The sequence below is a fragment of the Phaseolus vulgaris genome, chromosome 2 (assembly GCF_000499845.2).
Source record: "Phaseolus vulgaris cultivar G19833 chromosome 2, P. vulgaris v2.0, whole genome shotgun sequence".
NCBI classification, from domain to species: Eukaryota; Viridiplantae; Streptophyta; class Magnoliopsida; order Fabales; family Fabaceae; genus Phaseolus; species Phaseolus vulgaris.
The window spans coordinates 46,303,642-46,323,376 of NC_023758.2; the positions used below are offsets into that span (position 1 = coordinate 46,303,642).

General features: G+C 30.3%; 2 protein-coding genes across 7 annotated transcripts; one reads left to right on the plus strand and one right to left on the minus strand.

Moving 5' to 3' along the window:
- The first annotated feature begins 7,931 nt into the window (after positions 1-7,931).
- On the plus strand, positions 7,932-10,756 carry LOC137812691 (reticulon-like protein B2). Its single transcript, XM_068614851.1, has 5 exons — positions 7,932-8,922; positions 9,507-9,687; positions 9,783-9,924; positions 10,123-10,192; positions 10,302-10,756. Exons 1-5 carry the CDS (start codon positions 8,721-8,723, stop codon positions 10,469-10,471), a joined length of 765 nt encoding a protein of 254 aa, XP_068470952.1. The 5' UTR covers positions 7,932-8,720; the 3' UTR covers positions 10,472-10,756.
- A 2,644-nt stretch (positions 10,757-13,400) lies between these two features.
- On the minus strand, positions 13,401-19,064 carry LOC137812690 (uncharacterized). 6 transcript variants are annotated; one of them, XM_068614847.1, is made up of 16 exons: positions 18,651-19,064; positions 18,130-18,251; positions 17,919-18,007; positions 17,793-17,828; positions 17,578-17,671; positions 17,148-17,196; positions 16,978-17,078; positions 16,566-16,630; positions 15,959-16,455; positions 15,802-15,889; positions 15,556-15,696; positions 14,872-15,440; positions 14,521-14,659; positions 14,317-14,385; positions 14,046-14,222; positions 13,401-13,818 (listed from the first exon to the last, which is right to left on the minus strand). In XM_068614847.1, the coding sequence occupies exons 1-16, from the start codon at positions 18,866-18,868 to the stop codon at positions 13,705-13,707; spliced, it is 2,568 nt and encodes an 855-aa protein (XP_068470948.1). In that variant the 5' UTR covers positions 18,869-19,064; the 3' UTR covers positions 13,401-13,704. The 6 variants fall into 6 exon arrangements, with proteins under 6 accessions (XP_068470948.1, XP_068470950.1, XP_068470951.1 ...); XM_068614849.1 differs by having other exon boundaries at positions 17,148-17,190; positions 18,651-19,060; XM_068614850.1 differs by having other exon boundaries at positions 15,556-15,693; positions 17,148-17,190; positions 18,651-19,005.
- Between the last annotated feature and the right edge of the window lie 671 nt (positions 19,065-19,735).

Here is a 19,735-nt window from a genome sequence, read left to right on the forward strand (position 1 = left end):
TTTTGGATTAAGCCATTTTTTTTTTTCTAAAACATAAACTGAAAATGCCATTCATATCTTACATTAGTTCAAATTTAAAAATATACATGAATTAATTAAAAACATTATGATTTGTTTATGAACTAAAACTTATTAGGAATAATATTAGATATTTAGTTAAGATGCTTAAGTTTTTTTTAAAAAAAATCAAGAATTTTATAAATTATAAAATATACAGATGTTAATAACTTATTTTTATTACTTGGATTTTTGTAATTTTTATTTGTATGTATAAATATCATAATTAAAAAACATTTTCATTAAAAGAGATAAGTGTATAGTTTTTTTTAAAAAAAACTTTGTTATTGAGTTTATTGGTGTGTGTTTTTATGTACAAATTTATATTTAGTTGTTGGGTTTTGTGGGGTTATATATGCTAAAGAATAAGTTCAAAAGATGAGTCTTACTAATTTATGACTTTAATGTGTTTTTGCATTGGTTAGTGGTGCCTTTATTGCTAGGATTAAGATTTTGTGGATGTTTCTTAATTGGTAGACACTTATCTTAATTATTGTGGGAAAATAAGGTTTAGACTTATTAGTATTCTCCGTAAAGGAAATATGTATAGGATAAACTGACTAGTTAAATGATATTGTATACTTATATTTGATTGTATAGTATATTTGGAATTTATAAAGAATAATATTTTAAGGAATTTAGTTAACATAATTAAAATTATAGTTAGTATTTTAATTTGTAATACAATAGATATATTTTTTGTTTAATTAAAATTACTATAAAGTTAATGAAAAAATATATTATATTATAATTAAATTTTACAATAAATAAATAAATTTTATCATATAAATTATATTTTCATTTTATATTTTAATTTATGAAAATACTTCAGAGTGTAATACAATATAACTTTAACTATTTTGTTTATTCTTCACTAGTATCTAAATGTATAGACAGGATTCGAGTTTATTATTATTTTTTAACTTAAGTATATAAGTTCAACTTTTTAATTAAGTTTAATTATTTAAATAAGCTTATATCATAAAAGTACCATTGGGTAAATGTTAAGCTTTAAAAGTTTAACATTATAAATAGTTCATAAAAAAAACTAATTAAAGTACCAATGGGTAAACTAGACAAACTTATAATTAATACATTTTTAACAAATCAAACTCAAATTTTTAATTCAACTTGGTTGAATAAATGAGTCAAACTTTACCTATATATTCCTTTAGAAGTCAAATTCAAGTTTCAAAATTGGACTCGACTAATTTGAACTTTAATCCCCTTTTAACTATTGCAAGCTATAAGCTATATTTCTAATGGAGATTTGAACTTCCATTGTAATGCTGCTAATATATATATATATAAAAGATAAAAAAGTGTTCGAGATAAATTATTTTTTTAACTAGTTATTGAATCAAACTAAATTTACAAATTAACATCTAAACACACATTTTGAAATAAATAAAATATAAAACTAAACGGTCTATATATTATTTCTTTTATAAGACAGTTTTCTTAATGGAAGTGATAATAATCCTTTTTTCTAAGCAAAGGCATCAGCAATCCTAAATCTGTTTTTTAATTGATTTAAAGAAAACATCTTTATTTAATAATAGTCCTTTAAAACAATTGTTATTAAAATAACTGTAATTTATAGCTGAAAAAAAACAACTAATTATTTTCATATAAAGTATATAATTATTAAAGTTCACAGCCAAGAATTAGTTTTTATATTTAAAATTTATTTCCCATTTAAATTCTATTTCCCGTTTAAATTTAACAATTTAAATTGTACCATTGAGTTATTTTCAATAATTATAAATTCTAAACAAATATTAAAATATCATCCTTCACGCATAAAGGAATAAAATATATTTATTGTTTATAAAAAAATATTTAAAAATTAATTATAGTCTATCTAAAGTATTTGGTTCTTTTTGTATTCTTCAAATTTTGAAATGTAAATTTCTTAGTTATCAAAATGTTATTATAAATTAATTTAAATTTGTGAGAACGTCACAAAACTATACTAAGTTATTTATCAAAAAAATATATTAAGTTTATTTATTTAAGATATAAATTCATACAAACTTTCATAATTTAAAATAATTCTTAAAAAGTAATATATATATATATATATATATATATATTGTAAAAAATATATAAATTAATAAATTATTTTTTTCTATGATTCGTTCTAAAACATTCTTCGATATCTATTTTTACATAGTTCAATCATCACACAGAAAAAAAAGGTAAACTATCTAAAATTTAAGATTATAATACAATAAAATAGTTCTGTTTTATTACATTTTAACAACAAACTCATTGTAATTCCACTCCACAATTTATGTTCATCATATGTATAAATGCACATTCCTTCATAAATCATTCTATTAAATATTTATTATATTAGCAAAAATTAACATTTTCCTTATTTTAATAACTTATAACTTAGGTATATAAATCTTTAGTACATAACCCTCGATTATAAGGAATAATGTAATTTTTCTAAACTTCTTATTTGATTTTGTGATTAATTTCTTAAATTTCTAACACTTATTTTAAGATACGATAAACTTCTAGTGTATCATCACTTTATATACTAGTGTATTACTTAGATAATCAATGAAGTTAAAGATTTATGTTACAAAATAATTATTTGCATACATACATTCAATTATAATTCACAAATTATCATGAATTTATGATCTACAATTGACATTACTAAAAAATTATTAAATAAAAATTATTTTTACAGATAAAAAATAATTAGTTGTTATATTGACTAAATTAATAAAATTTTAATTTAAAAAAAATATTTTTTTTTATGTGGACAGTTGGTCTGCAGGTCCACAGATTACCTCTTATGCGAGACAAGTTAGTAAAATGAGTGCACTTGCATGTGATGGACCATTCCAACTTACAATTTACAAGTGAAACGCCGCACCACCAATCTGCATTAGTATGGCTAAAATTTATTTCATTTCACTAAGCAGATTACAATTTTATGAGCATATTCAAATCTCAAGAGTATTGTTGCATTTTTGGATGAATTTTATTAAGCAAGATTTTATCCACTGATCAAATTTATGTTTAGTTTATCATTTTGTTTCATTTTCAAAATTAATTCCAACCAATCATTTCAACTCAAACCGATCGTTCAGAGTCTTAAACTGCATCCAATTTCAATAATCGACATTTCAATACACAGTACAATTCCATCAACTACCTAAAAAATATTAAGAATTAACAATTACCTGAAAAATTTAAGAATAAAATTATTATTTTTTTCTTGCAAAATTAGAATCTCCAAAAGAAGTCATTTAAATGTATTCTTTATGTTAGACTAGTTTTACTAAATACATCTAAGTGTAATAGTTTTTAATTAACATTTTTTTAAACTGATCCATTATCCTATTTCGGATAAAACCGACCCATCAACTAAATTAAATACATGGACTATAACATCTAGAGAAAATTATATGGTGAGATAGTATTATTTTTGCAGCTTTCTTTAAATATATGTGTATATTGATTTCATTTATTTCAAGAAACAACCATTTAACCTGGTCAATGATTTAAAAATGCAGTAATTATTTTATAAAATTAATTAAATCACTCTTTCATCTAATAAACATTGCATTAATGAATCTCTATCACAAAAATAATTTTTTTTGGAGTGAAATAATCATGCAGGCAGGGTTCAGTTTTGTGCTGTATTTTTAGGCAGCAGAGTGCAGACCTACCCACCTGCTACTTTATGGGGCCTCTCTTCCATTGCTCAATTGCATTGTACAGTACTCTACAATATGTACACTGCATGGTGCTGTCAAAGTTTATGCGTGTTCCAGTTTTTAAAATACAATATTATTTATTACTAAAAATTTAGATAACTGGTGATTTATACGATCAGTATTTTACTGGAAAAGTCCTCACATAAGTTTCAGTAACAAGGATGAATTATATATATTCTTTGAGTTAGTTCACATGTGAAGAGAGAAAATGGGGACCCTCCTCAGGGTTGCAGGTCTGAAGAGTAGCAGAAAGGAAGAAAAGTGGAGCCATGTGATGTGAAGTGCTGAGTTTTGAGATCATTGCAGCATGGTGATGAAGCCTCTCTACCATTTATCAGTTCCAAGTTCTAATCAAGGAACATAATAAATATCAAAGTGTCACTATTCTTGGTAGGATTTTGACCCTTTTTCTGATTCTTTCTGCATCATTTATCAAACCATACACGTTTAGGTACCCTTTAACCATCATGTGTGTTCTCACCCACAATCCATCAAAATTACGATATACTAGCTATATATATATATATATGTTCACTGTTCAAGAAAAATGATTTTGAATAAAAGCTTTGTGTTCAATAAATAAATCATAAAATAGAAACCAATAAAATCATTGAAATAGAAACCAATTTTCAGAGACAAAAAATAATTAGTTACTTTACTGACTATTTTAAAGACTATAAAAATTTTAATTTTTAAATTAATTTATATTATTGTTAAATGATTTTTAAATTGGTGTCTAATTAACAACTAAGGTTTTTATTACCAAATTTAGAATTTGTACTTTGATGCAAGCAAAAGTCTGGTCTTGGATTTTTGCAAAATCGCGCACTGCTTCGGTTTTCTTTTCCAGTTGATGTTTGAAACCTTTGGAATGTATGTGTTTGATTATTTGATGCTTTTTAGGTTCTTAGTGTGGACTGTGTTTTTGCCTGTTTGGTTTGGAGGGTCATGTTAGACGTTAGATTATGTATTTTTGTATAAGAATTGATTCACTCCTGAAGTGGTTCGCATTTATATATTTGTTATTACTGATAAAAAATTTAGAAACCAAATATTTTTTAATCTCTAAAATGATTTCTAATTTAGTCATTATACCAACTATTTATTGTGGTTTTGATCCAATCAACCTCGAAGGTAAAAAAATAAATATTTAATCATGCAAAATGTCTGTAAAATTGGTGCAAGAAAATCTCACTTTTCAAACTTTTATCTCATTTATGTGTTAATAGAATTGATGTTTATAAAATTAATTTTAAAATGACATAATTTATGTTTGGATGTTTTTTATTAAAAAAAGTTAATATTAAATTTGGGTATAATTTTGTTAATCTGTAAAAGAAAAGTGATTTGAACTACATATAAAAGCAGAAATAATAAAAAAAAGAGTTGGGTTGTAGCATAAAAGATACCTATTTGGTATTGGAACAAATAAAGTAGCATGAAACCTGAAACGGATTCGTGCGAAAATGGGGATTTGTACAGAAAACATCCTTTTTCTGTAAGCATGAAAGAAGTAAAAGAATATGTTTGCATTGATTTCCACGTAATGCAATGGGTTCTTTCTAAAGTACAAGCTTCACTTGGCATTGATATGCAAAAGGGAGATTCTCCTGCATGCCATGTCTCCTAACTTTTCTAAAGCTTCTCAGTGTTTATCACCTTTTCTAATCCACCCATTTTAACTTTAAATTCCCCAACTTTTCTTAATTATTCATACTTCACTGTTCAAATCTGGGTCAAACGCTATGTAGTAGTCTTGTTGGTCAAACTTTTAATAGCCTTGCACTGTTCATAGTCAATCCAAAAGAACCACCAAATCATTACATGCAGCAGAGATTTCAAGGTGACTTAACTTCTTATTCAATTTATTTTAAGAGTAACAAGTTAACTTGATTTTCATTTACTTTTTGGGTCAGTAAAAACAAAAAAAAACTAGATTGATGAACTAGGTGTGTTGACTACTACACTACTTTATCTAGTTTTAAATTTTTAAAATAATGTAAAAATCTAAGGTACTAATTTACGGTAAGAATTCAAGAATAAGAAAAAAAAGTTAGAAATTTTTATATAAAATAAAAAAAATGTGTTGATATGGTTCCAACTAATTTAGGTTCATTATAAATTAAAATTAAGATAAATAATAAGAAATAACTTTTACAAAGTGACTTATGTATATAAATTATTTTTAGTTTATGAAAAAACCGTTTTTTTTTAAAATAATGAACATTGTTCCTTATATAAGGAATATTTGTTATGAATAAAAAATAATTTTTTACTTTAAAAACTAAAATTGTGATAGTGAAACAAAATAAAAAGGTTGTGTTAATAGTAGAAAATGCCTTTGCTATGTTACATGAGTGTTTGGGCTTGTACAACATGTGCAAGTTAGATGGGTTGGGTTGGGTTATGGGAGCATGGGCCGAACTATGTATTGTAGTGGCCCATATGAACAACGAGTAGCGGCCCAAATTGCAAATGCGAAGGGTATAGCCAACGCATATTCGTTATTGATGGAGGAATCTGAGAACTAAGTCCTTCAACCTCCCATTTATTATTCTAAAGGATATTCCTACATAAAAATTTATACAGCAATGAATTAGAGGGATGAAGAAAGAAAAAAGAGTTTTCCATAATACCAGTTTTCCATTGAAACAGATACTTAGAGAATCATAACTGTGATCCATGAATAGATCGAGGTTGTTCATCTCTAATAGCAAGAGAGTAACCACACAACAGGGAGAAACAAAAAGGCACATAGTTCAGCAACTCAACCAATCCTTTTGCTTCTCATCTCTGCCTTCTGCATCAACCTATTTCAGACTATGTAAGGTATTCACCAGTTTTACTAGCTCATACAAACTATATTGCTCTGAAAATTCAGATATTATGTTCTTGTTTTGCAAAGTTTTTTCTGTTTCCTTGGTTCCTCTTTATCGTATTCTATAAATAAAACACGAAGATAAGAAAACGTTGTGTCTCACATTGTTCCTCGTCTCCGTCATTCTGGTCTCACACCTTCACAATGTTTGGGGTTTTCTCTTGGAATTGTAGTGTTGGTAAACTGGGAAAAGAGTCCCACATTAATAAATTGAAGTCCCTACTAATCCACTAAAATCGTTTATATCCGTAAACATTACATGTTTTTGTCAATGCTTTTGGATGCTCTTATATCCATGTTTGTTCTAGTTGGCATATATGTTATACAAAGTGTTCACAATCCACGATTTGTTTAAGTCTAATCTATGTTGTTTTCGGTAGATTGATCGTCGAGTTAAAATAGTGCACAATCCAAATTTGATCTCCTAAGGCCTTATCTATGAAGGTGCGTTATTGGTTCACCCCTTATATTAACGTCTAGGCTCTGAAAGCCCAAGACTAGTAGTGAGCTTGGAAGATTTCTTCCTGCACCTCGCGATACTTAAAAAAATATTCAAATTACACTTTGTCTTTTCAATTGATTTTTTTTTTTAATTCTTAAATATAAAATTTAGAGACTTTCAAGATTATAAAATCCAAAAGTTAAAATTTGTGATTTTTTGTATTTCGAATTTTCATTCTAAAATGTAAAATCCTAAATGAATAATTTTAGTAATTGGAAAGTATAGGGGTACAAGAAAAAAATCTCCAGAGGAGTGTTATGACTCATGCCCAATTGTCTCAGGTCTGGTTATACAATTAAATTCATTTAATAGATGAATCTCAGTAAAATATTTAAAATTATTTTTGATACAAATCACAATATTAAAAATATATAATTAATAATAAATACTATAAATAGAGACTGAAAATAAGATCTCATAAGTCATAATAAAGAAAGAAAAAATAAAAATAAATTAACATTTATATTTTTATTTTTAAAAATGAATATTAAAATTACTTATTACATCCTCGTATTCAATAAGTTCCTGTTTTTCTTAGTAGGAGATACAAAATTATTGTTTTCTACTTTTCGTGACTGTCTTTAATTATTTATTTTTTGTTGGGAGGCAAGGGTCTTTGCATTAAAACATGATGAAAGTCGGCAAAGGAAATAGATTGATTTGATATTTAACAATATTATGCTAGTTGAAAAACTTTAACAAATGTTATCTTGTTCTTAATTTTAATTCATGCGCCCTACAACTTTTGCAGTATACTTATAATAATAATTTTATAAATAATCAAAGTGCGGGTAAGGAAATTCTGACTATGACAACTTGACATCAATCTGCAGCAGCAAAGGGTAGAGGGTGCTTTGGGTTTCATATTCATATTGTTGTTAACTCCAACAATGAATTTGATTTGATAACGAACCCCCAAGATTCTGCTAATTTGTCTACTAGCAAATACTAGAACAACCTTTTTCAATCATGGGCCGGGCCGGGTATTTTTCTAAAATTCACCACCGCGTAAGTTCCTTCACTCCCATTTTCTTAAGACCTAAGTTGTTTTCTTTATTCTCTAGAAGATTCAAAATTTCGTATTATAAATGTATTGTACACGGGAATCTAGTAAGATGGTCCCCACAGAAAAACTACTACGTGTCACACATCTGTGAGCTGCAATAAGGCGATATTTTGTTTGTTGAACCGCGTGTGTGACTTTTAAGCATCGGTGACGGAATTCATGCCACGCGTCCAATTTCATGTCATTTAAATTAAGCTTCTTAACGGCTCGGGTCCCTTGGCGCTTGCGAAACGAGACTCATATCGGGTCGGATCACATTTTAGGACCCGAACTCGGTTAATGATATTTTGGGTCCTACAATCGAACGGTCCAGATGCATTGATCATGATCAGCCACGCTATTTAGAGATGGAAATGTTAAGAGAGTGAGGGTTACTTTTGATTTAGCACTTAGCACACACACATACTCTCTCTCTTGGTGAAAAAGGGAGTTTCTTATTCCTTCTAGACGCTTCCATTGATCGGCGATTCTGTGATGGCGGAGCACCACGAGCACGAGGAGGCCAAGGGTGAGTCCTTGTTGGACAAGATTTCCGGGAAGATCCACGACCACGATTCATCGTCTTCCTCGGATTCCGACAACGAGAAAACCGGGCCCTCTGATTCCTTGAAGTCAAAGGTTTTCAGGCTTTTCGGAAGGGAAAAGCCCATTCACCATGTTCTTGGTGGCGGAAAACGTATGCGTTTGCCTTTTCTGGATTTTCTTCATTCTTAATTTCTACCAGTTCTTGTTTTGTCTTCCCAATTTCTATGCTACGACTCCATTTACTTTCTTTAATTCTGAATTAATAAACTTTTTCTTGCTTTTGAGTTGTGTACTTTATTTGGGCTATAGTGGGTCTAGGGTTTATGAGGTTTTAGTGAGATCTTGGTTGTTCCGATCGTTGTTCCTGTTTCTATTCTCTTTTTTTGAATGGCTAAAATAATATCGAGATATAATTTTAGGTTTAGATCTGCTATCCCCTGTTCCTCCAGTTGTTAATTTTCTTTTCAAAATCTCCCCAATTAATACAGATACTCTTAAAGATCGAACATTCTAGCTGTGATCAGTGATGACTTTTCGTTCGATGTTTAAATTTTACTCTTTTTTTCTCTGAATTTAATTTGCGGAGTCAATCATTGAGGACCCATCTTGACTATAATATTGCTTCTTGATTCATCTCATATATTCAATATTAAATTAATCTAAATTTAACATTCAATTAATAATATTGGGTTTTTGTGTGTTTTTTATCTTAATTATTTTGTTTTGGAACAACAGAGGCTGATGTTTTTCTGTGGAGAAATAAGAAGATATCAGCATCGACACTCGGAGTTGCTACAGTCATATGGATTCTGTTTGAATTGCTTGAGTACCACCTCCTCACTCTGGTTTGCCACTTCGTAATACTTGCCCTCGCGGGTTTGTTCTTGTGGTCCAATGCATCCACTTTCATCAACAAGTAGAATTTTGATACTGGAGTAATTTTATTTGGCTTTCTGAATTTTGGTCTATTATTTTTTAGCTAATTAAATTGTTTGTTTTGATTTTCATTAGGAGGCCGCCAAAGATCCCACAAGTGCACATTCCAGAGGACCCTATTTTACAATTTGCCTCTGCTCTTAGAATTGAGATTAATCGGGCATTTTCAGTGTTAAGGGATATTGCATCCGGAAGGGATCTCAAGAAGTTCTTATCAGTACGTTGATTACATTTTATGCTCTGTACACTTGCAATCTATTAGCTTTATGGCCAATGAATAATAATAACCTGGCAGTTTTCTACTAGTGATTTGTGGGATGACGGCAATTTATGTGTCATACAATGTTGCAGATTTCTGTTTCGATTTCCAACGCTGTTACTAAAAGCGGTATGGTTTTTGTTTTGTATTGTTTAGGTGATTGCTGGATTATGGGTTTTCTCTATTCTGGGGAGCTGGGCGAACTTCTTGACGTTGTTCTACATAGGTAATATAGTGTTTCTTTATCCTTTGATACTCATTGTCTTGGAAGTTCAAATATTAACTTGAATTGTATATATAGCGATGTGATGTGTTTCTATATTTTCGCGATACAGCTTTTGTTTTGCTTCATACTGTGCCTGTGCTCTATGAGAAATATGAAGATCAAGTGGACTCTTTTGGTGAAAAGGCGATTGCCGAGATTAAGAAGCAATATGCAGTGTTCGATGCGAAGGTTTTGAGCAAGATACCCAAAGGACCTTTGAAAGATAAAAAGAAAGATTGAAGTGGGTACTAGAGTCGGACAAAGATGTTGTTGTGGGGTTTCTTCCAATGTTCTGTTAAATTTAGATTCAGCATCAGTCAAAACCCGATAATCATGTCATATTTTATTTTTTTAGGGACTTTTACTTACTAGACATTGTGGAGGAAAATTATCTTATGTATTTTTCTACTGGTTTACTTACATGTACCCTTCAAGAAATCCTATATGCTTATGGATGACTTGTTTATTCTGCTGTATTTACATCATGAATACATATAGTCTGTGCATTTGAATGCTTTCCTAGAAGTATTGTTAATTCCTCAAAATTACGCAAAATTATGTTTTCCCTGGTCAATGCAGGCTGAAAGCTGCCCGAGTTCAAATGTGGGCATCTGGTAATTTATATTTCATCATGTTACCTCTTTTGTTCTGGCCATTATTTGATTATTTTCCATATTATTGTAAATTAATTACCAAAGTTATTTAGTCTTGAGATGTCTTCTTGTGTTCATTATTATGGATCGAGCTTATAGGATTGCCACATTCTAAAAGACCCAAGCCTCTTTTATGTGCAGCTTGGATCTCAATAGAATTATCTCAAATAGAATTATCCAATTATACAAGTTAAGATCTATTATTTTGTTTTTTTTTTCTTTTCTTTTTAATTACAAAAGCTTGTAATTGCCATGGCAATGAGATGGGGTGGATCCTCGTTGTTGACCTTATCTACAATTTTTCTTAGAGATAAATTTTCATCAGGGATTTTCTAATCTGTAATTTAATTACATTATGTAATTATTTTTGGATTTTGTAGGGAAAAAAGAAATTTTTTAACGGTAGATGCAATTATTAATGCGTGCTATCTAGATCTATAATTTTTTTAAAACATGTTAGTATAATTTAATATACTATTTGCATAATTATAAATAATCTAATGGCACTGTAAAATGAAGATCTGTTCTTTACTAGGTAGCGAAATTTGAAAGTAAAATGTTAATTTATCATATGAAAAAAAAGTATTAATGAAACATAAATAAATTTATTTTCTTATAATGTGATCGCTTTGATATTAAAATATAAATGTAGTTTAGAATATTTTCAAAGCATAAGCATAAGCGAACAATTTCAAATAAATCATAGATGTAATATTTAATGCTATCAATGTAAAATTTAAACATATATTTACAACACAGTTTTGTTTATTAAATTTCAAATTTTTATATAGAACATATTTTAAATATATATACATATAATTAATGTTGTTAATGTAAATAAATATATAAATAAATAGTTTTTGCTTATAAAATGATAGTTTTTTTTTATTTAATTAGAATTTTGAAAATTTAATGCGTAGATATGTTTTGAAGTAGGAAAATGTAAATATAAAGTGTTAATTATAAATAATATCTGATTTTATGTTAATCAATATTTATCTAGACGTACAAGTAAGAAGCTTTTTCCTTAAATAACATGACACTATTGTATTATTTAATAATTATTTAAAGAAGACTTAATATGTATGATACAGTTTTTTTTAATTAATTTTTTTAAAATAAAACATATAAAATACCTGTTGAAGCAGGAAATTTTAATCTCTATGTAGAAGAAATTAATATTTCATTTAATATTTTAATTAATATTTAAGATGATGTATAAATAGGAAGTTTTTTTCCTCTATATAACATGTAGCTATTGTCCCATTTAAAGAAAATTTATAAATTATACAATGTAAATATTTTGTTTATACAGTAATTTTATTGATTAACTAAAATATAAAACTATTCAGTTTATAGAACATCTTTAAAGTTATATCCATGCTTTTTTTTATCAGCCGTTATATACACATATATATAGGTATATACATATATAGGTATATATATATATATATATATATATATATATATATATATATATATATATATATATATAGGTATATATATAAAGTAGGTTTTTCTTTATATGGTAGAAATAACAAAGTAAAAAGATGATATAGTTTTTTTACATTAACTAAAATTGGAACAAATACTACATTTACGAAACATTATTTGTGCGTGTTTATTATTATAGTTTAAATATTAATGTTTTATTTAATGTTATTGATGTAGTGTTTATGAAAATGAATAATAGATTTTTCTTACACGAGCAAGGACAATTTTATTGTTTAATTAAGATGTGAAAGAATAATTTGTGAGTGATTGTTCCTTTAACAACTTACTTTATTGAGATATATTTTACGATTTAAAAATACATTATTTATATACTATTTAAAATAATAAAATTAAAAATTTTAACTTATGTATTTTACTTTTTTGTAATATCAAAAGTTAAAGAGTTCAAGTATCCTCTTTAATCCAAATGAATTGTATTTATATGGATCAAACCCTTATATCCGTGTTAGATAGTTTTGGGTATTGGAAATCAAGAGACAAAAAGGTTTAAAGTACTAAAAGGACTAGTTCCACAATTTAAAGATTTAATTTTTTCTTAAAGTTTTGGTAAAAAACATTATTTTCGTTAAGTATGTTAAATCTGTTAATGATCACTCTTACCGATATACTCATTATCTAAAAAAGCATCTTAGTTTTACCTAACATTTAGGTATTTTCTAACACTTAACTTACACTACTATGAGATATCTCTTTACTTAATATGCATTTAATCAGTATAGATTGATTTGAAATTGTACAGAATCATCCAACCTTAAGTTGAATTAGGATAAAAAAGACTTTAATAACGTATTAGAAACTAATCCAGCTTACACTTCTATGAATCATTCTGTTTTCTGTTCCCGTAAATATTGTCTCTAAAGTCTTGCCTTTCAGAATCAAAATGCACTCTTTATTGGTTATATAAATTGTGAAAATCTATATTATATTATTATAGAGGTTGACAAAACAATAGGTACTTCACATGCGATTTATCAAGATTGAAAATGTGCCAAATCCCACACTGAATCACATCACTTATTTCTAGTTTACATTTCATGTTAAAACACCAATACAACAAATATAATGCCAATAAATAACGCTACTTTTGCTTTTCAGTGATTGACAAAAACTGCCAAAACACATTCTTTTTAGGCAACATAAGTTACCACTGTAACTGTCATATTCATAGCCTTTACCAAAGCTATAGCTTAGTTCCTAAGCTGAAGGAATTCTCGGAAAGTATATGGAGATGTCTGATACAGTGAAAGAAAATGTGGGATTCCCACACTGTTCCACTGAAAATGTAGTTTGCAGCCTCAGTAAACTTCATAGGAAGTAGGACAATTGCTGCTGCTTCCTTGAACCCCCTTCTCCGTACAAATCATTCCACTGTTTCAGCTCACTCATTCCAGCCCCTTCAGCTGCAAAGCTTGCAGCAACCTGTGGTTCAACAAGATATAGATTAGATTAAACAGTATGTATATTACTAAACATTCTACTGCAATAATCTTATCATATCACCACATTACTTTAACTTAGTTTATTTTAAGTTTATCCAACTGGAGTTTTTAGTTTATTCGAAGATTTCATTGTTAATAAAAGTACTGTTCTAAACTGGTATCAAACTCCATAAAATAATACTTCTTTATTGATTAGAGTACTGTTACCTGATTCTTGGCCTCTTTGAAATCTTGCTTATTCAATGGCCTAAGGGTAATAACTCTTTCTTGTTCGATTTCCTCTTCTCCACTTGTACCATCTTGATTAGTTCCTGCAATAGATGGTTCACCTTGACTATCTTTTACATAGTCATTCTGTTTCTTGGCAGCTTTCTGCTTTTTATCCTACCCCAAAAAATGAAAAACATCATCAAGCAGTTACCATGATGAACACATAAATGTAGGATTATATAATATATTAAAAATAATTAGTACTTACCAAACTCTTCAGCCTCTCTTGCTGAATTAGCTCTCTAACAGGACGATAGGCAGCAGTTGTGCACAAGTTCTACATGTGGAACAGGTTGTGTCAGTGAGTAAGTAGGGTAGTTCAAAGAAAAAAAACCAAAATAACACTTGTTACACGAAAGTTACGTCCAAGTCCAATGTGAACAAATGTCAAAGAATAAAGAATAGTAAAAACCTTAAGATCACTTCCAGTATATCCTTCGGTCATATTTGCAAGTTCCTTAAAATCAAGTTCGTTGTCCACCTTCTCTTTTGCTAAAAGAGTCTTCAAAATCTTTTCCCTGTTTTCCACAGACGGTAGTGGTACCATAATTCTGCATTAAATAGATTCAAATGATAAAACATATTGCTCAGCTTCATGGTCTTCAGGTTGTCATACTCATACACATATATTAGAGATAGCTCATCTGGTTTCTCCTTAAACATAAGGAAGATGAAGTACTAATACTATGAATACAGATGGAGAAAGTAGAAATGTAGTGGCAAGATGAAGAATGGATATAAAGTCAAGAACTATTATAGGTACCTTCTTTCAAATCGCCTAATAATAGCTTCATCGAGATCAAATGGCCTATTGGTTGCAGCAAGAACAAGGATTCTCTCCCCTTGTTTTGTCAAAAGTCCATCCCAATGGGTCATAAACTCATTCTTTATTTTCCTCATGGCTTCATGCTCCCCAACTCTGGTACGTTGCCCAAGCATGCTATCAACCTCATCCACGAATATAATAGTTGGGGAGACCTTGGCTGCAAGTGTGAATAAAGCGCGAACATTCTTCTCATCTTCACCAAACCATTTAGAAGTGATGGTAGACATGGAAACATTGATGAAACTTGCTCCAGCCTCCTTTGCAATGGCCTTAGCTAACATGGTCTTCCCAGTGCCAGGAGGCCCAAACAGCAATATTCCTCTACAAGGCTTTAGAAGGCCTCCTGTGAAAAGGTCCGGCCTTCGAAGAGGAAGCATTACTAGTTCTTGAAGTGATTCTTTGGTCTCATCCAAGGCTCCAATGTCAGAGAATGTGACATCAATCTCATTTGCTGGTATTACCTCAGGCCTTATCCGCTTCTCAAACTCATTATCAGGAGGAACTTCCTGAAAATGAATCATGCATTGCAAATGAATGACATGAAGATAACGGGGTGTTTCTAAATCCTAAGATATTACTTCTGCTAATATTGTTACAAAATGATTTTTTATAAAGGCTTACGGGGGCTTTGGGAGCAGGAACTGATTTTTCACTCGCCGCCTTTGCCACCGAAGTTGATATTTCTGCTTCAGCCTTTTTTACAGGAGCAGCATTTTCAGACTTTGTTCCTGATTTCATATCAGTTCCTTCCTCTCTTTGCTTCTTTATATACATGTGGAAAGAAAAAAAGAGAGAGCATTTTAAGAATATCAGTACCTGGTAGGTAGTGTTCTCAAGTTAATGTAAGACATGTGAAGCAGTGCAAACCTCAGATTTTACAGCTTGATCTTCTAATTTTAAGGTATCTCCTTTACTGGATTTCCCCTTGTGGAATATACTCAATGCATGGGACAAGCTGTTTCACACACGATAAATTCATTCACCAAATTTTGACAGTTCATGCAATTAATGTCATGAATCTCACCTATTGGAAGAAATAAGGAGCTTCCCATTTCTGTATTCAGGGTCTTTGTTTTTCATCAAATGACACGAAATTGCTGACACAATAATCTCTTCTATATAGTTGCTGAGAACCATTGTGTCTTCTACACATATGGAATCTAGGTCATCACTATCGAGATCATTTGCTGCAAGGACTTCCATGATATGATTTCTGTTATCCTGAACTTGTATCATCTTCATATCCTCTTCCAATTGAGACTTCCAGCTGACAAGACGTGACTCATCTTCTGGGGGCCTGACTTCTACGGTGTATGGGAAGAGTGAATCAAGCTTCTCATTCACCTCTTCATAGTCATTACCACAATCTATTACTCGTGAACCAAGAATCAAAATGGGTCCAGATAGTTTCTTCAACATTTTCTGGAACAAGTAATATATCCTTTGCCATTTGTATAACAGCTTATCAACATCCCGCAAATATAGCACAATGGGATAGGTTTTTGACACGAAAACCAGAACCTGCAAGTGAATATCCACTTTTGAATTATGGAGGAATATGATCTAGAGGCATGTTCAATTTTGATAATGCTATTTTGGTGAAATATCCATAAAATCGAAAGTAATATTACCTTGTAAAGAGACTGTATAAGAAGCTTTTCGTCAAAAGACCAGCTGGTTGTGCGCTTCAGAGGAGCTGAAGGGAGAGGGAGACGAGGTTTAAGAAATCTTGAGACAGAAAACAATAGAAAAAGGAATAGGAGTTTAAATTTACTGTACATTGTGCTAGTTCACTCTCTGATTTTTTAATCTAAAGCATAAAAACCACTTCTGAAATATACAGATTGTAACTCCAACTTAGTAAGCAAGGCTTTGATTTATGTGTAAACTAAATAAACAAGTGGATTCTGTTGTGATTTCAAAAAAATAAGATGAAAGTGTAAACCTCTTCATTTTGGCTTTTCTTAAATCGAAGCTTCTGACATTCGTAGCATTCTCACTAGATCGTGACAAGTAAATGAAAAAAATCAACTTTCAAGTTACCTGAATTCGTAGCATTGGTTTGGGAAGCAAGGCCACTTATATTTGAAGAGGAAGAAGCATTCCTACGAAGTGGTGGAGGATTACAAGATGCTTCGGCTCCCCTGCAAAGCAAAAGCCAAATACTTAGCAATAATACTGGCAGGAAAAGTTGTATTTGTTCATCTACTTACATTGACTGGAGGTCCATTCCACTGCTAGGCCTGTACATTTTGCCTGCAACTGAATGCACCTGATCAGTGATTTGGCTTTTATCCTTCCTTATAATTACATCGTCAACTATGGAATAGTATCCCAATGAAGAGAATAAACCACTAAACATTTTACATGGCAAACATGAAGCATAAAACAGATGAAGTTATCTGCACAACCAAACATTTTACATGGCAAACATGAAGCATAAAACAGATGAAGTTATCTGCACAACCACCCTATACCCTATCTAGTCTTCTGCAGCATTTTTAAATAATCAAAAGTACTATTATTATCACTTTCCTCCGCATCATAAAAAGATTTAAACAACCACGTATTAGAGATTGACAAAGCTTTTGATTATGAATATAGCTCTTTGCCAAGAGTCAGAAGTTGTAAACCAATTTGTACCTTTAGGTTCTTCCCTTTGTGAAAAGATTGAAAATGACCCAATTAGATCAGAAAGCCGCTCCAAAGTAGTCTCTGAAGTGGATCTTTTGAAAGACTACAATCGGAAACAAATGAAAAGAAGACAAGCAACCAGGTTAAGAAAAGAAAACATATATCCACGATGGTTAACAGCAGTATTCTAGACACAAATAAAAGATAAATCAGGAATAGCTTACAGATTCTTTGTTGGAAGAACCATATTTACTCTGAATCTGCTCAAACGGCAAGCCAGTCATTATTTACATGATTAACAGAAGAACGCAGAAACAAGTTATATGGATCAAAACTTCTCACAAACAAACCTTCAATGAAAAGTCGGTTAAATCTAACAGCAGTAACTTGGCGTCAAAATAATGAGCTAAAGCCTTGGCAAGCATCTGTTGGTAAAGTTCTTTTAAGACATGAAAAAGGGAGAAGGAGGAGATACAGTTAGGTTGACAGTACCAATAAAACATCAAAGAATATCAAATCCCTTATCAGTAGAAAATAACATATTCAGAGTAAGTAATTAACCTGCAGGCCCTGAGAGCAGAATAGTTCTGCTTGCAGGAGCAAGATTCCGTGTATATTTAGAAACCTCAGCATGCTTTAAATGGACATAAGCCACACTTGTCAGCAAAACCCTTGTCTGCTCGCTGTTATCAAGCATGGGATGTGAAGGGTTATACTCGAACAGATTTTGAATAAATAATATATAGTGATCACTTTATATATTCATCAAGATCAAGAGCAACAACAAGGGCACGGAAAGGATTAGTATCTAATAAACAGTTTGTCAGTAACAAATTCATTACATGAAATTGCTTAAGGAATTATAGATTATGCCATATAAAGGAGACCACTCAGATCAAATATATATGCATGCTCAAACTTCTTAGTTCTGATCCATTATGATATAAAACTATGTTGATCTTCCATATTCACAGGAAAAGAAGCAAAGTTGCATATTACGTGTGTTTGTGTGAATGATTAAGCATAAATAAGAGCATAATAGAAATTGAAAGAGGAAGCAAATTCAGGAGTTTGCGTTATGCCTGAGGTAATAAGGGAACTTCTCAAAAGTGACGTTGCTTTCTCTTCCATCAACAACTTGTCTGAGCATTTCCTGCTCCATCTTCTCAGCAGTGATAGCGTTTGAGGAAAAACTGTTGGCTCCCCATTTGCCAACGTTTGGTCCAGAAGCCAATCCAATCCCCACTCCCACTCCCACCCCAACACCCAAAGCTGACATCAGAATGCTTTTCTGCTCCATCACTTGAAGTTCTTTCTCTTTCTGATATTGGTGTTGTGAGTGTAATATATAATGGGTGCAGTGCAATAACTGATATTGATGCAATGATTGTTGGCAAAGCGGTGGTTAACGACAGAAGGTGGAAGTGGAATGTATGAGTTCCGACATGGGTTGGAAGAGTCGAGGTTTTAAAGAAGAAGATTGGTGAGTCATGTGTGCACTGTTACGTGTCCAAGTTTTGGCGGTTTATATGTCGGTTTAACAGTTTTGTTTATTATTTCTGCTTCCTCTTTCCTTTCTTCGCCATGAAGATCCTTAACATATCTATCTTCTATTTTATACATATTCAAAAGATGCAAATAAAATGAGATAAATCATGCATACTATTTTTCATGACTACTATATAATAATGTTACAAATAAAACAAAATAACAAGTATGCATAAATTTTCAAAATAAGAATATTATTAGTGGAACACATGCCGGTTCTATTTTTTTAGCTGTTCTTGCATCGGTTGGAAAGTTTCTTCGTCTTTATTTTAAGATGATTTTTGAAATTTTTTGGAATGTGTCATTTTATTTGGTCACTTCTTCTTCGATCTTAATCGGCTGCAAAAAAAAATTATGTGATGCTTAAATCAGTACAAAATACAAAATAGCGATCTCATTTAAAATTAGTACATATATCTACCATGCAAAACTCTATCATGCTCTAGTAGATAACACGTTATATAATTGTATCATATAACTATAAATATGTCATATACATATTATATATAATTTTAAAAAATAATTTACAAACATATAAAAAAAATAAGTTTTTGATGAGTAAAGCCGTATCTATTGCACTAGTTATGGCTTGGAGGGTGTTGAAAAACAAGTTAGCCAC